We start from the raw sequence: 16,526 nt of genomic DNA, 5'->3' as shown, positions 1-16,526 counted from the left end.
AAGATGGTTCAGCTCGGTCAGGCCGCGACAGCGTCAGCAGGGCCTCGAAGATGGTTCAGTTCGGTCAGGCCGCGACAGCGTCAGCAGGGCCTCGAAGATGGTTCAGTTCGGTCAGGCCGCGACAGCGTCAGCAGGGCCTCGAAGGTGGTTCAGCTTGGTCAGGCCGCGACAGCGTCAGCAGGGCCTCGAAGGTGGTTCAGCTTGGTCAGGCCGCGACAGCGTCAGCGTCAGCAGGGCCTCGAAGGTGGTTCAGCTTGGTCAGGCCGCGACAGCGTCAGCAGGGCCTCGAAGGTTCCAGGTGCAAGAGTTCGGATCAGGATCAGCCGCGACAAGGTCAGCAGGGCTTCGACTCCAAGATACAACTGGAGTCCTAATCCAGGGCTGGCCCAGATATAGGACTGGAGTCCTTTGATGTCCGGACCCTCGCGCCTGGGGTTCAGAGGGGCCGGGATGAAGGTGTCCAGACACCCAGCAGGGGGGGTGGAGCCAGCGCCCAGGGAGGCTGAAGGGCGATCGATACCAGGCGTCCGGGGACGGCTGGAGGCCCCTCGAAACTCCCCTCTTCCGGGCTCCGCCAAGTGGCCACTCTACCACCTGGGAGGATCTTGGTGCCTCGATGTCGGGGCTTCGCTGAGGCCGGGGCCAGGGATGGCTGCGGCCACGTGCTCGGGACGTGATGGGCCCAAGATGGAGTCGGGCCGGAAATGGTGGCCTGGCATGGTCGCCAGACCGGCGGTGTTGGCGAGCAGGGTCCGCCAGGGTCCCAAGGGGGGAGAACCGTGGGTTGCCAGGGCGGCTGCTCTCGTCGAGAGTTCGTGTTCAGGGGGGTCGACAGCGGGTCGACGGAGGGCCGATGTCGTCCCAGGCCCGCCATGCGGGAGGGGTAGGACCACGCCACGAGGCCGAGTCCAACACACGTCCCCTCCAGCTGAAGGCGGGGAGAGTCACCCATCTTCCTGGGGATTCTCCTCGTCGAGGCGGAAGAATCGGGACAGGCCGTCAGCATTGGCGTGGTCGTCGCCAGGGCGATGCTCCACCGTGAAGTCCATCCCTTGGAGGGAGATGGACCAGCGCAGCAGCTTTGGGTTTTCGCCACGCATCTGCATCAGCCACCGCAGGGGCCGGTGGTCAGTCTGGACCCGGAAGTGGGTGCCGAAGAGGTAGGGCCTGAGTTTCTTGAGGGCCCATACGACGGCAAAGGCCTCTCTTTCAATGGTGCTCCATCGCTGCTCTCTGGCCAGCAGCCGCCGGCTGATGAAGGCCACAGGATGGTCAATCCCCTCGGGGTCAATCTGGGATAGGACCGCCCCGATGCCGTGCTCCGAGGCGTCGGTCTGGACTACAAACTCCCGGCTGTAGTCAGGGGCTTGGAGCACAGGGGCGGTGCACATGGCTGTTTTCAAAGTCTCGAAGGCCACCTGACACGTGGGAGTCCATTGTACTTTTTGTGGCCGGTTCTTCGAGGTCAGTTCAGTGAGGGGCCCCACAATGCTCCCATAGTTCTTGATGAATCGCCGATAATATCCAGTGAGCCCCAGGAAGGCCCGGACGGCTGTCTGGGTGACCGGGGGCTCCCAGGCCACGATGGCGTCAATCTTGGGTTGGAGGGGAGCCACGTGGCCACTCCCCACTTGGTGTCCCAGGTAGGTCACGGATCCTTGACCTATCTGGCACTTGCTGGCTTTCACAGTTAGTCCGGCCCGGCGGAGGGCCGTCAGGACCTCCCAGAGGTGCGTCAGGTGCTCGGCCCAGTGGAGGCTGTACACTGCAATGTCGTCTAGATAGGCGGCGCTGAATTCTTCTAGCCCCGCCAGCACCTTGTTCACCAGTCTCTGGAAGGTGGCTGGGGCGTTTTTCATGCCGAAGGGCATCACCTTGAATTGGAAGTGGCCATCGGGTGTGGAGAATGCCAACCGCTCCTGGGCGCCTGGAGTGAGGCCGATCTGCCAGTACCCGGCTGTGAGGTCGAAGGTACTGAGGTACTTGGCGGCTCCCAGGCGGTCGATTAGTTCATCGGCCCGGGGGATGGGATGGGCGTCGGTTCTGGTAACAGCATTCAGTCCCCGGTAGTCGACACAAAACCTGAGTTCTGGAGGGGTGCCAGGTGCGGCGGCTTTTGGGACCAGGACCACTGGGCTGGCCCAGGGACTGTCGGAGGGTTCGACCACCCCCAGGGCCAGCATCTTGGTAACTTCTGTCTGGATGCAGGCCCGAACTCGGTCGGGAACTCGGTAGGCCCGGTGTCGCACTGGCTGGCTGTCCCCGGTGTCGACATCGTGGACACACCACTGGGTCACCCCGGGGGTGAGGGAGAACAGGTCCGTAAATCGCCCCAACAGTTCTTGGCAGTCTCGGCGTTGCGCTGGGGTCAGGTCGGAGGAGAGAGAGATTCCCTCGACGGAGCCGTCTTTCTCAGCGCACCTTAGGAGGTCAGGCAGGGGCTCGGAGTCGTCTTCGGCCCCATCATCGGTAGCTAGCAGCAGGCTCAGTTCTGTGCGGGCAAAATGAGGCTTGAGCCGGTTGGCGTGCAGAACTCGTAGGGGGTTTCGGGGGGACTCCATGTCCACGAGATAGGTGACAGGGCTCTTGCGCTCGATCACTTTGAAGGGGCCCGACCATTTGTCCTGGAGGGCACAAGGTTCGACCGGGGACATGACCCAGACCCGCTGGCCCGGCTCGAACTCGATGGATGAAGAGTTCTGGTCATACCAGCGTTTCATGTCCTCCTGACTGGCCTCAAGGTTGGCCTCGGCAAGGGCCCGGAACTTCGGAGGGTCAGGAGGTACCGGTAGACATCCGGCGGTGCGTCTTGGACGGTAGTTTCCCAGCCTTCTTTGACCAGGCTGAGGGGACCTCGGACAGGGTGCCCGTACAAGAGTTCAAAGGGGCTGAAGCCCAGGGATTTCTGTGGTACCTCCCGATAGGCGAACAAGAGGCAGGGCAGCAGGACGTCCCATTTGCGGCGGAGGGGCTCCTCTAGGCCCTGGATCATCCCCTTGAGGGTCCGGTTAAACCGCTCCTCAAGTCCATTCCCTTGGGGGTGATACGGGGTGGTGAATTTATACTTGACCCCGCACTGTTGCCACAGGGACCGCATATACTTTGATATAAAGTTTGTGCCCCGATCGCTCACGACTTCTCGGGGGAACCCCACTCTGGAGAAGATCTCCATCAGTGCTCGGCCCACCACGGGAGCCGTTATGGTTCGTAGGGGGATGGCTTCGGGATAGCGGGTGGCATGGTCCACCAGGACGAGGATGAAGCGATGCCCTTGCGAGGTTCGGGGGTCCAGGGGCCCCACGATGTCTATCCCCACTCGTTCGAAGGGAGTGGTCACTACTGGAAAGGGTTGGAGCGGGGCCTTCACCTTCCCTCCGCTCTTTCCGCTGGCTTGGCATGTCGGGCAGGTGCGGCAGTGGTTATGCACATCGTTGCGCATCTTCGGCCAGTAGAAATGGGTCACCAGGCGGCTGTAAGTTTTGTCCTGCCCCAGGTGCCCGGCGAGGGGCACATCGTGTGCCAGGTTCAAAAGGAAGTCTCTGAATCGTAGGGGGACCACCAACACTCGGCTGGCCCCTAGCTCGGCAATTTTCTGTTCACTGTATAGGAGGCCGTGGTCCCAGTAGACCCAGTGGGACCCCGAGGTGTCCCCGGCAGCTTGGGCGGTGGCTTGCTGTCGGGTCCCCTCGAGGGAGGGGCAGGCCTTCTGTTCCTGCCGGAATTGTTCTCGGGTGGGACCACCCTCTTGGCGCCATTGGGCTAGTTCGGGGATGTCGCTGAGTTTGGCGCTGCCTTCTTGGTCACGCTCCGATGGCTCGGGCTCGGGGTCGGATTCTTCATTGACTGCGGGCGGTGGGGGCGCGGGCCACTCTGGCTCTTCAGTCAGGGTGGCCTCGGGTGCCGCCAGGGCCCGGGCAGTCATGGATCGGGTCGTCGCGCAGACCCACTCTGGTAGTCCCATCATTCCTAGATGCTCTCTCCGTTCGACTTGGGCCCAGGGAGAGCTCTCGAGGTCGTTTCCAAGGAGGCAGTCCACGGGGGCGTCGTCCCGGACGGTCACTTTGAGGGTGCCCGACACCCCCCCCCCCCACTCGAAGGGGATTCGGGCCATCTGACACAGAGTTTCGGAGTTGTCGGCGGCCCTCACGGGGCATCGCACGTTTGGTATGATCTGTTCTGGGGTCACCAAGTGGCAGCGGACGACCGTCACACTGGCTCCCGTGTCTCGGAGGGCTTCGGTCCGTTGTCCCTTGATGTGGACCCACTGACGGTACTTTTGAGTGTTCCTTGGTAGCGGGGCCTGGGGGACCATGTCTCTTTCGCCCAGGCAGGCTAGGGCCATGGCGGCCGGCTCATATTCGGTCTGATCTTCGCTGTAGACCTCTTCGTCTTCTTCTCCCCCTTCCCCCAGGGCTGCAGCAGCGAACTGGCGGGTTGGAGGCCCGGTGGTGCCGGGGCGCTGGTTCCTGGGGCAGAGGGGGTCACTGGCATAGTGACCGGTCCGCTGGCATCTGTGGCAAGTAATGTTCGGGTGGGGCCCCGGCCGTGCTGGTGGGGGCCCTCTTCTGGTCAGGGCTGGCAAAGTGTTCTTCTGGGGGGACCCCCGAGGCGGACTCCGGCCCGGGGCTGACGGGAAGTCTTGGCTCCTGTTCTGGCCCCCTCCGCCGCCACGCTGGCGGGGGTGCCCCTGGCCGTTCCGTCCCGGTTCTCCTATCGGGGTCCGGGGGACCCGGGTGCTCACCCATCGATCCGCCTCGACGGCGAGTTTTCGGGGCTCGGTCAGCTTACTGTCGAGGAGATGCTGCCTGAGTTCGACAAAGCAGTTGTTGGAGAGGTGCTCCCAAACAATGAGGTCGAACAGCTGCTCGTAGGTGGACACTTTGCTGCCCTTTATCCATCCTTCCAGGGCCCGGCTATAAAAGTTTACGTACTCCACCCACGTGGTACCGGGAATCTTTTTGCAGTCTCTGAACCTCTGTCGGTACATCTCGGGGGTGAGGCCATACCGGGTGAGCAGGGCGTCCTTCATGTGGTCATAGGAAGACATCACGTCCTCGGCCAGCTCTAGCAGGGTGTCTCTTCTTTCGCTGACGAATCTCCCCCACAAGCCGGCACCCCAATCTTTTCGCGGGATGCGGTGCGCGGTCATGGCAACTTCATACGCCTTGAACCATTGCTGGATATCGTCATTTTTGTAGTATTCCTTGACGATATCCTTGGGAATGTGGACCTTCGGGTCGGCAGGAGGTGGAGGGTTCCGGATTACCGCGGCGCCAGCCTCTTCGATCTTGGCTTTGATCTCTAGTTCTTTGAGGCCACGCTCGTGTTCGTACGTGAGCTTTTTTTCGTCCAATTCTCTTTGCCTCCGCCTCTCTTCCAGATCTCCCTCTAATCGTAGTTGTTCAATGGCCATTTTCTTTGCTGCTAATTGAATCTCTCCATCCAGCCGGAGTCGGGCGAGCTCTAGTTCATGGAGCCGACTCCTCTCTCGCTCCCGGGCGTCTTTGTGGGAGAGGCCCGGTTCTTTGTTGGCGGTTCTTTCTTCCACTGGGGCTACAACTGTACTCACGGGTACTTCTAGGACAATGTCCTCGTTGGCTTGGGGTGGGGTCGCTCCGGTCTCCACCCATGTTTGTAATGCGTCTTTAAAATCGTCTTTTGTGCTTAGTCCGGTGGTAGCGATACCTAGGGCTTTGCAGAATTGTTTGAGTTCTTTATGGGTGTACTCCTCTAATAGTTCTTTCTGGAATTCTGCGGTTGTTCCGGCTTCTTTAGTAGTCATCGTGGTCGTGGGTCTCTGTTAGTAGTGGCGAGTTACTCGCTGTACGATTTGCACGGGCTCGGATCCCGTCGCTTGCCACCAATGTTGGAAAGGCGACCCCAGGGGAGACAGAAGGTGTCTGACTGTCTGCCCCGAGACGCACCTCTCTGTATGGAATAGGCCGAGCGCCGTAGGGAGGCCTCCTTGGCGAGGCTCCTCTCCTACAATCGTAACAGCTGAGCAATCACACTACTTACAGATGGACACCACACAGGAGGAATATTCACAAGAATCTTTATATAAGCAATTAAGGCAAGTCCTTTGCAGGTTAGCCGGCAAGGATCGAGGAATCCGTAAAGTCTTGGTTTCGGGGATAGGGGGTAGCGGGACAGTCTTGGCACCAACTGGTGCGTGGATAGTTCAAGGGGTCAGGCCGCGACAGCGTCAGCAGGGCCTCGAAGATGGTTCAGCTCGGTCAGGCCGCGACAGCGTCAGCAGGGCCTCGAAGATGGTTCAGTTCGGTCAGGCCGCGACAGCGTCAGCAGGGCCTCGAAGATGTTTCAGTTCGGTCAGGCCGCGACAGCGTCAGCAGGGCCTCGAAGGTGGTTCAGCTTGGTCAGGCCGCGACAGCGTCAGCAGGGCCTCGAAGGTGGTTCAGCTTGGTCAGGCCGCGACAGCGTCAGCAGGGCCTCGAAGGTTCCAGGTGCAACAGTTCGGATCAGGATCAGCCGCGACAAGGTCAGCAGGGCTTCGACTCCAAGATACAACTGGAGTCCTAATCCAGGGCTGGCCCAGATATAGGACTGGAGTCCTTTGATGTCCGGACCCTCGCGCCTGGGGTTCAGAGGGGCCGGGATGAAGGTGTCCAGACACCCAGCAGGGGGGTGGAGCCAGCGCCCAGGGAGGCTGAAGGGCGATCGATACCAGGCGTCCGGGGACGGCTGGAGGCCCCTCGAAACTCCCCTCTTCCGGGCTCCGCCAAGTGGCCACTCTACCACCTGGGAGGATCTTGGTGCCTCGATGTCGGGGCTTCGCTGAGGCCGGGGCCAGGGATGGCTGCGGCCACGTGCTCGGGACGTGATGGGCCCAAGATGGAGTCGGGCCGGAAATGGTGGCCTGGCATGGTCGCCAGACCGGCGGTGTTGGCGAGCAGGGTCCGCCGGGGTCCCAGGGGGGGAGAGCCGTGGGTTGCCAGGGGGGCTGCTCTCGTCGAGGGTTCGTGTTCAGGGGGGTCGACAGCGGGTCGACGGAGGGCCGATGTCGTACCAGGCCCGCCATGCGGGAGGGGTAGGACCACGCCACGAGGCCGAGTCCAGCAACCATCATCAGGACAAAATGGAAATTGCAGAGGAAGCCCCTTAAGTAACTCAATGGAGGCAGTGCTGCTGTGTTGTAGAAAACATTTAAAAGCAAGTCACGTAACCGCAGAGTCTTTCAATATCTCCAGAAAGACTTGGCAATAATTCAAATCACCAACTCAACCAATGATGAGTGATATCTTTGTGTGGCAGCGAACTGTCCGTATTATTTAACAGCTTACTACAGCACGAGTCACGGTCCAATAAACAGCGTGGTTTCCAGAGTGGAGAGTGCACCAGTACAGCGTGACCGGCCAGGAGCAGAGGTAGTGAGGTACCCAGCACTCGGGTATGTTTTATTTTAATTTTTTTATTCCCCACCCGCGACCCCCTCCCGCGACCTCCCCCCCTTCCCGCGAGCATGCCGGTTGCCACTGTTCACAAAGTACATATAAGCATGCATACTAAAAAGCAAGGGAGCATTTTGGCAAACGAGCAACTGACCGACAGTAAGTACTATTATCAACAGCTCGGATGCCATACAATAACTTAACGTTGATATAACAGATTTATACAACTTTAAAATCGCAGGAGCCACTTTAAAGCTTAAGGGCAACAAAAAGTTACAAAAATTGAGTGAGTGCAGATTTTGTGCACAGCAGTTCCTTGTTCGACTTAGATTTGCGTGAGTTGCCATGCTGAGACAATATAGGATGATTCGGGAAGGAAGATAGCTGGTGCATATACCCACTAGCTGATATTGCCTTTCTGCATCACTTAGCCAAGAACTGATTAAGCAAGAAGAAAACAATTTGATTTCTCTGGGCTGTGTGTAAATAAGACGAAAATAAAGCACTGTCTCCAGTCCTTCTAGAATGCAAGTACATAAGACACTGCTATCTTTCTCGGTTGACCATCTCAAGGTTAATGCTCATATCTGTAGAACTCAGAGCCTAAATTTTAATAACATGGAGTGGCTGATCTGTGGGATATTCACGCCAAGTTAAGGTTCTGGGCACCTCGAGTTTTCATTGTAGGGACCCTATTAACAGGGGGAAACATCTCTGGAACCGGTAATGGTCAGAACTGTCAAAAAATCACCTTCGGAACTGAGGTGCTTGTGGCATTTATTTTGCTTATGTTCTCCAAAACATCTCTACAGACAATTATTCATACGTTTTTTTTCCCACATGCTTTAGCAGGCGGCTGTTCAAATTCCATCCCAGGCCCATCGCATTCTGCAGAGACCTTAAATATGTCTCTGGATATAAGCTTAAATGTGGCCCAGTCCACCACAGGACTGGGCACAGTTGAACCTCATTTTCTATGGGAAGTTAAAGTGCCTTTAGGGGAGCTGTAATCAGTCACGCTGTACTCCTGTCTCAGTGTAGCTCATGTTACTGCTGCACTCCTATCTCCACCAGTCACTCTACGTTGTAGAGGAAGTAGGTACTGGTTTTACATTAAAAGTGTTTTGCCTTGTATTGCGATCTGAAAGATTTTTACAGCTACAGACGCGTACTCTGGAGTTCTGGCAATCCTCTCCGTCCTCCTCTCTCCCTTCTTCTTCTTATCCCTGCTCTCTCCCTTCCTCTCTCTCCCTCTATCCCTCATCTCCTCTTTCTCTCTCTCTCTCTCTCCCCTCCAGCCCCACATAGACTGACTCCTGCCACTCATTCATCAGGTGCAGGCGGGTGGGTTGTCCATAGCGCCAGCCTCGCTCTAACACTCTAAACTCGCTAGGAGCTAATAACTCTCACTTTTTTTTAGATAGGGCAGGTGAATTGTCCATAGCTCCAACCCAGCCCTCCTCTTGCCCTGTGGTCACGCTGCTCCCTGTAAACGTGAGAGCAGCAGCACTGCAAAGAATAATTAAAGCACCAAGTGCACTGTGCTAGCAACAGTACTAAGGGGTCGATTATGATTGTGGTGAATCCGCATCCTCCGGGCCGGTGGAAGCCACCGCCAGCCCGGAGGATGCGGATTCACCGCCGCGTTCCGAGAAAACACCCACTGCCAGATTAGGATGGCGGTGAGAACAGCGGCGGACGGCAGGTCTTTCCGCCACTGATCCGCGGGGTGTTGACTGCAATTTGGTGGCGGTGTCTTCAAGACACCGTCAGCCAAATTAGGCTGTGTGTGTAAACATGCTTTTCCGCTGCGTTTTTCCGCTGTGGAAAAGCATGTGGACCTTTGCTTCTGGGGGCCCCTTGCGGGCCCCCAGGGTGAAGGGGGGGGGGGAGGGGGAGCACATGCTAGAGGCAGCACCCGCCGCAATGTTAAAGATTCGGGATGTGACCGCCAGGGTGGCGGTCACATCCTAATTGGTATGGAGGGTTTGCCGCTGCCCCTGCGGACGGTCCCTCCACCTCGGGGGTGGCGGACGGACGCAGGTCCGTCCGCCATCATAATCGACGGCTAAATTGGAAAGAATGACCGTATCAACATGTGAAATTAAATCTCTGACCTTCGTTTGTTGTTATCTATGCTTTGATGCAAGGAAAACAAGGATTTGATTTCTACTGAACTGTGAAGCGCCCAATAGGGGTTTCTTCTAGTCCAAGGTAGGCCTGTTTAAAATGTTGGCAATTGGTTTGTCTGCAGGGAGCGCCAATGACATTCGTGAGCTACTTATCTTTAACTTGCATTTTCAAGAGCAGCATGTGTGCTGTTAAATGAAGTGTAACGTGCATCTGGCGATTATTTTCAACCCTATTGTTTTAAAATAATGCAGTCAGGCTAAATGGATGGCATGGGTGGAAGCAGGAATGAAGCACGATATGTGACAGTTTTAAATGTGTTTAATTATTTCAAGACTACATATCCCAATTACTTTTATAAATATTCTTGCTTTCTGAAACGTGGTTTAACTTGCACCATTTGGTCCTGTTTTTTTCGTTGCTCTTCAAAATTTCCTTGGCGTGAGGGTCCCGCAGTTCCCCTTTAGTCAATCAGGCTCGCTTACGACTCAACACACATTCAGACCCTTCCTTTACGCCTCACCACTTTCAAATGTCACCAGCTACCACTGCTAACTGGAAAGAGGTTGAAAGCACACAAATTAGGAAAAATGGGCTATGTCCCAGTGAAATGGCAAAACTATTTTGAAAAATGTTAAGTCTGCCTGTTCCTAAAAACTGGGAAGATGGTGATTTTAGCATCCCAAACCGTTTGTTGCCATTTGCAGGAAAAAAACAGACGCTTTATTCTCCTCGTTGTGTTTTCCTACCTGTATTCCCTACCCCTGTGTACCATTCCCCCTTTACCTCTTCACTCCCCATAAGACGTGTGTACGCACTAATCTCACATTATTGTGTAATCTCATGTTTTTTTTTCCTTTTTCCTATGTCTATACTTGTCTATGTAATTATGGAACCTGTAACTCACTGATCCTCATGTAAAGCGCTCTGATCCCTCCGGGTCTAGCCAGCGCTATATAAAACTTTGCAAATAACCAAATAAATAAAATAATTCTGCAGCACTTGTTTCCCAAACCCCCCAAATTTCGCTGTATTTTGTCTAATTTCCCGGTCCCCTCCATTTGAATCCACAATCCCTGGGTACCTTAGAATCCCCAAGATGTTGGAAAAAAAAGGATGCAGATTTGGTATGGGTACCTTCTTTGGGCAAAAAGTTGTGGGGGCCTAAGCGCAAACTACCCCAGATAGCCCAAAAAAGCCTCAGAACATGTGTGTGTGTGTGTGTGTGGGGGGGGATAGTTGAACAAGTGTTATTACCAATTGTCTTTGCCTACATTTGCGCCTTCCAAATGTATGACCGTGTGCAAGAAATAAGTAATTTTGAGAAAAGTCCTCTAATTCACATGCTAACATCGGTAACCACAAACTCCGAGATGTGTAAATAACCACTGCTTCTAATCTACTCGACCTAACTGTAATGTACTTGACCCGTAAACTGGTTTCAAATTGTGTGATCATTGCCAACTCACTAGAACAATCGAGTAGGTGCTAAATATAGCTCGATCTGATCAAATCTGACCCTCTATAGCTATTGGGCGAGTAGACTGTTCGAGGCCTGTACAGGAAACACAAAGTTTATTCTGTGAACTCTCAAGAGCAGACCTTCGTGGGCTTACCAGCCAGTAACTACCCAAACATTCAAAACATGACAAACTAACTGGAAGATTCTAACAATGAGGTATGCAGTATTAAGGGATGATGTAAGAACACTACAATGAGGGCGCTACATTCCAAGACATAAAAGTAACCCTGCCCCGTTATTTATTTATTGGATGTGTGGTCTCACCCGCATTCCAGAAACCCGCTGTTCAAAATGACACATTCAAAAGTGCTTTTTGAAATATTATAACTTTAGAAAACAAAGACCAGGGTGACAGTTTCAAGTGCAGCTGGGCAATACTAGAGGTTTGTCAAAGGGCTTGACAGCCTGCACCACCACTTTGAAATCACCTCAAAGATGACGGGAAAACCAGTGGAGATAGGAGTGGTCAACGTTTTATGTGCTTGGCACATTTCCTGTCCTGCTGGGTACGTAAGCCAAGATAGTGTCCTTTAGAGATTTGTCAGCAATAATGAATTAAGGGTGCCACTAAGGCAGGTGGAGGTAAAGCAGAAATACAAGCCAGAGATTTTAATCAGCAGGAATTAAATGGATAGTTAGAGAAACTGTGCAGTTAAGGATAAACATTAGTACTTACCAATTGTATGTAAAGTTTGCATGTAAAGTCTTATTTTGGATTTTAAATCACAGATATTCCTACAGTATGCTTTTAATTAAGACTTTTTGCCCAAAACAGCTATTAAAAATGTTTGAATATTATACTTTAGAAGATTTTGCTTTACAGGAGGTGGTTCTTAAATAAGAATCAGAGTCACCCTGCCTCATCAATTCTTTATCTCCTGTAAAGCAAATACATTTGTTTTCTTAATATTGTATTTTTATATGAGTTTATCAGTTTGGTCATCTCATTTGTTTTCACGGTAGCTTCATTTACACTATTTGTACATACTAATCCCCTATTCTTCGTATGGGAAACCCAGCACTCTAGCCTGTTATGATAGAAATTGAAGGGCATGTAAAGCTGACTTTGGTAGAAAATTCAACTAAGTGGAGTAGCCTGTGTTTGATCGGTGTCTTTGCCACTCGGTGTGTCGCCCCAGTCTCAACTTTTCACCTCCCCACATTCTTTTAAATGTTTCTCCCACAGTCCTACTACCTGAGTTACTCTATCATCCTTTCATTTATCCCTCGTATCCCCTCTACTCTGTCATGTCTCCCCTTCTCATGCGCTTAATCTCACTATCTTTTTCAGCTTCCTCCTTTAATATCCTAATCCATCCAGCACTTTCTTTTTCTCGCTTTCACCTACTTAGTTGTTTGCTTCCTCCATCGGTGCTCTTATGCTTGTTACCTGTTTCTTCTCCACTTTATGCATTACTTTTTCAGTGCTTCCACTTTCTTTCACTCCCTTTTCTAGCCTATATCTTCTCTTTTTTTCTTCTCCAATGGCTCACCAGCTTTCTCCACCTCAGACTTATTGTTCTTTCTTCCTCAACCTTCATCACAGTCCTTGAATTTTCTACTAAATCCTTTACCTTCCATTTCCTTCCCTGTCTCCCTAACTCTCAGTTTAATGCTCTGCCTATTTCTCCCTCTCTTCATCTTTTCCATCTCCCTCTAACGTTCCATTTCCCCCCCAGTTCTTTTCCTTCCTCTGCTCTTCCACCATTCATGCATTTGAGGTCACTCATGTGCATTTCTGTTCAACATTTGTCTTTTCTACTTCACTCAGGCTCTGCAATAATCCCATCACAGAGGATGGGGTAGCCTTCATTGGGGAGGCCCTGTCTGGTAATAAGTCCCTGACACACCTGTCGCTGCTGCACACATCCCTAGGTGACGCTGGAGTGAGGATCCTGGCAGAGCACTTGGAGAAGAATACCTGCCTGAAGGAGCTGAACCTGGCCTACAACTCTATCACGGATGCTGCTGCATTGGTCCTGGTGGATGTGGCTAAGAGACACCCCACAATGCAGAAAGTACAGTGAGTACGCCCCCTACTTCCACACTAAGGCCCTTACGTACTCAGTGCATCTTCTCCTCTGCGCTGTCCCCCAGTGCTGTTGCTGTCTTGTGGCACTGCCACCTGTGTCAGTGCCCACTTGTGGATTTGTGTACCATTGTGACCATCACCATTGTCGGATGTACGTCAGTACAACGCGATCATTTTGATTGCGGTACTTTACGACACAGCCATTACAACGCAAGTCGATACAACGACTTGCGTTGGATGGCGCTGGATTGTGGCATAATTTTATTTTCTATTCCAACTTCAGCCCACGTAACAGTAGGGAAGGTGTCGGAATAGAAAATCAAACTATTCCTTAAGCAAGAGCGCCCTCCAGCGCAAGTCGTAGTAATGACTTGCGTTGTGATGGCTGCGTCGTAAAGGTTGTGCGGTGTAAACACCGCATTGTAAAGGATGTTTCCCCCATTGTCCATTTGTGTCCCCCAGTGACAGTTCCCACCAGGGCCCACCTATGACCAGCAATGCCAGTGTTCTGAGTGATGTCCCAGTGCTAGCTCACTCGTGAGACTTCCATGTGCCCCACAGTGCCAGTTTCCATCACTGTGCTACTCTGTGGCTACCACAGTCCCTCAATGTCCACTAGTGTCTCCAGCATCAGTGTCGATTAGTGCACTTGAATACCTTTGTTCATGCTACTCTCCTTCTGTGCCCTCAAGTATTTGCTGGCGCTTTCATCCAAAGTACCCCCCAGACCTCTCTCCAAGGCTCTACAAATATCCTTCAGTCCACCACCACTGATTACCAATGCCATTGTTGACTAATGAAATTCCAACTCCTGTCCTTTATTGCCCATAGCTATCTTTTGCTCTCCCACAGTTCCAGGTATAGCCGTTGCTCACAAGCTGGCCCTAATACATGTCATGCCCCTCAGTGATAATTAAGTGTTCCTTCATTAATGTCAACAGTACTTTAGGACCGGTCATTGCCAGGTTCTCCAACTCCAATAAGTGCCTCCAAGTCACAGCCCTCTTCTGTCCGCTTTATATTTAAGACACCTTGGCGCTCCGTTGAACTTACAAACCACTTCTGGAGGCATTGAGAGCTGGTCTACAACTGGTAAGCGGGGAGGGTGGTCATTGTGAGAAATAGGAGACACCTCTCCCCAGCGCAACCTGCAGTGGCCATCAGATGGAGTCCCTTGTGGTGGGTTAAGTGCACAACTCAGCACAAAGTAGAAGATGAAAATCTTGTGAAATCTACAAACTTATGTTTATTTCCAAACAGACAGAAAGTATGCACAACTACATGTAATATTGTGCAGCACTGACGTTATGTATACAACAATATTTACAGGGTCTTTTATAAAAGACAAAGCATTGGTATAGCCTGTAGGTCTCACCTTTGGGACCGTATAAGTGTTTAGCCATTAATCACATTATTCTGGGTGGTTCAATTGTAGCTTAATTTCTGAATATGTGTAAATTTTTATTAAGCAGAAATTGGAAAGTGTGAAAGCTTGCGGCATTGGGAGCAGTGTGTGGTAGCTTGCAGTGGTGTTGGGGCAGCCAAGAGAAATTTGCAGAAGTGAATAACTTGTGGAAGCTTGCGTCATTGGGAGCATTGTCGAGTAGCTTGCAGTGGTGTAGGAGCAGCTAAGGGAAGCTTGCAGAAGTGAGTCCACGTAAGCAAAACTACAAATCATTCCCAAAAAGAAAACAAAAAATACAGATGCCAGGTACAGTCCGCAGTACAGTCACCCTTGTGTTCCTCTGATTAAGTGTTTTCCTCCTCATGTGTTTCCAAGACATGGGTGGACATAAAACAGCTGCCTTATCCCACCAGGGAGCTCGATTGACACACTCTTGCGTTCCTGTAGTTATAGCCCACCTAGATTATTTTTCCACACCCAAATAATGTGTCTCCTTTCTTCCCCACCAGTTTGTATTTCAACAACATCAGTGAGGAGGGGAGGCAGTCACTGTACGAGCTGAGGAGGAGCAGAGATGGCGTGGAGGTACTGGTGTCGCTTGCGGAGGGTACTGACGTGTCACAACATTGGTCGCTCATCTTGAACGTGGTGACCAAAAATGTGAAGGGCTGGGACCACGAGCGTATACAGCGCCACCTGCAGCTGCTGCTGGAGGATTTGCAGTGCAGCCGGCGCCGAACAAGCAACCCGTGGAAGAAGGCCAAGTTCCTGCGAGTGGAGAACAAAGTGGAGAAAGTCCTGCGGAAGATTCATGAGGGGTCCATGTAGACTGTAGGATGCGACTGCAGAGCTGTGCATGGGGCACATATTTGACCTGGAGAAGGGTTGCGTGTGCTGCATATATATATATATATATATATATATATATATATTTATATATATGTATATATATATATATATATATATATATGTGTGTGTGTGTATATATATATATATATATATATATATATATATATATATATAAAAGTAAGATACAAAATGGCCCTTTTGGGTCCAAAGGTGCACAGCAACACGCAAACTGATCAGTGCTCTGTATCTGAACCGTGCTCATATCGCGGTTTCTTCAAGGTGGTACAGGCTGTTGAAGTGGACCACACTGTGTAAGTTTAGTTAAATATGCTGTAATTGCCCCACTTGGTGTTTCAATAGACAATATTTTGAACAGAGGTCATGAGGACATAAAGTTGCACTTAATGTACTGACTCTAAAAGATTCTGATGGATAACAGCGCATGGGTTTCTTGTCAAGGATAGGCACTGTTAAAGACACTCTGCTTTGTTCTGACATCACAGATATTTCCACTTCTTGGGTACAGAAACACTGAGAAGCTATCAGTTCTGGAGCTAGACTAGATGGTACTTGTGCTGACAAATAGGCGGCACTGTGAACTGTTGTCTGTGGTGTAAGGGACTTGACATCACATAAATCTTTTGTATGGGTGCCATTAATGGTACTTCAACCTGATTCTAGCTGGGATGTAGCATGCATGCACTTAGTACAGGTGTATTTGTAGTTAAAAGTCCTAGTGACACAGGTACTGAGGGGGATAGCCTAAAACTCTTGGTACAGGTGCCCATGCTGTCACTAGGCCTGACGGTGCTAGACTGATGCGAGCAGCATGTGTACACTTTCTTTGGGGTAGCTTTCCTGGGCCGACATAAAGGGATTCATACCTGCTGATAGGGCCTTAGCCCACTGCTGTGCTGACCACCTGCTGAACACTGGGACTCTGAACCCAAACTTCTGTGACCCATGATGCCATGTTTACCCTACCGCCTTCCCGTCTCAGTACCCCCTTGCCTTATTGACTGAAACTGCTCGGCATCTGACCGAGTGCCTTACTTCCAGTTGTCTTCCTGAATGTTGCCTGCTTGTTTGCTGGGAAAAAATGGCCTGTCTGGCTAAATCAATCCACCCCAGGGTGCATATTTCCTTCCTTTCGGGTTGGCCTTTCGCCCTAGCTCCTGC

At 52.1% G+C, this 16,526-nt stretch overlaps 1 protein-coding gene across 2 annotated transcripts in view; it reads left to right on the top strand.

The window, feature by feature from the left end:
* NLRX1 (NLR family member X1) overlaps positions 1-15,422 on the top strand; it is a 189,389-nt gene extending 173,967 nt beyond the window's left edge. For both annotated transcript variants that reach the window (XM_078682186.1, XM_078682185.1), the window contains exons 8-9: positions 12,833-13,084; positions 15,008-15,422. In XM_078682186.1, coding sequence (XP_078538312.1) covers positions 12,833-13,084; positions 15,008-15,326 — 571 coding nt within the window. In that variant the 3' untranslated portion in view covers positions 15,327-15,422. The remainder of the gene's footprint in view (positions 1-12,832; positions 13,085-15,007) is intronic.
* Positions 15,423-16,526: the final 1,104 nt, after the last annotated feature.

This window comes from Lissotriton helveticus, chromosome 3_1 (genome assembly GCF_964261635.1).
Source record: "Lissotriton helveticus chromosome 3_1, aLisHel1.1, whole genome shotgun sequence".
Classification (NCBI taxonomy): Eukaryota; Metazoa; Chordata; class Amphibia; order Caudata; family Salamandridae; genus Lissotriton; species Lissotriton helveticus.
This window is presented reverse-complemented; position numbering and strand designations above follow the sequence as displayed.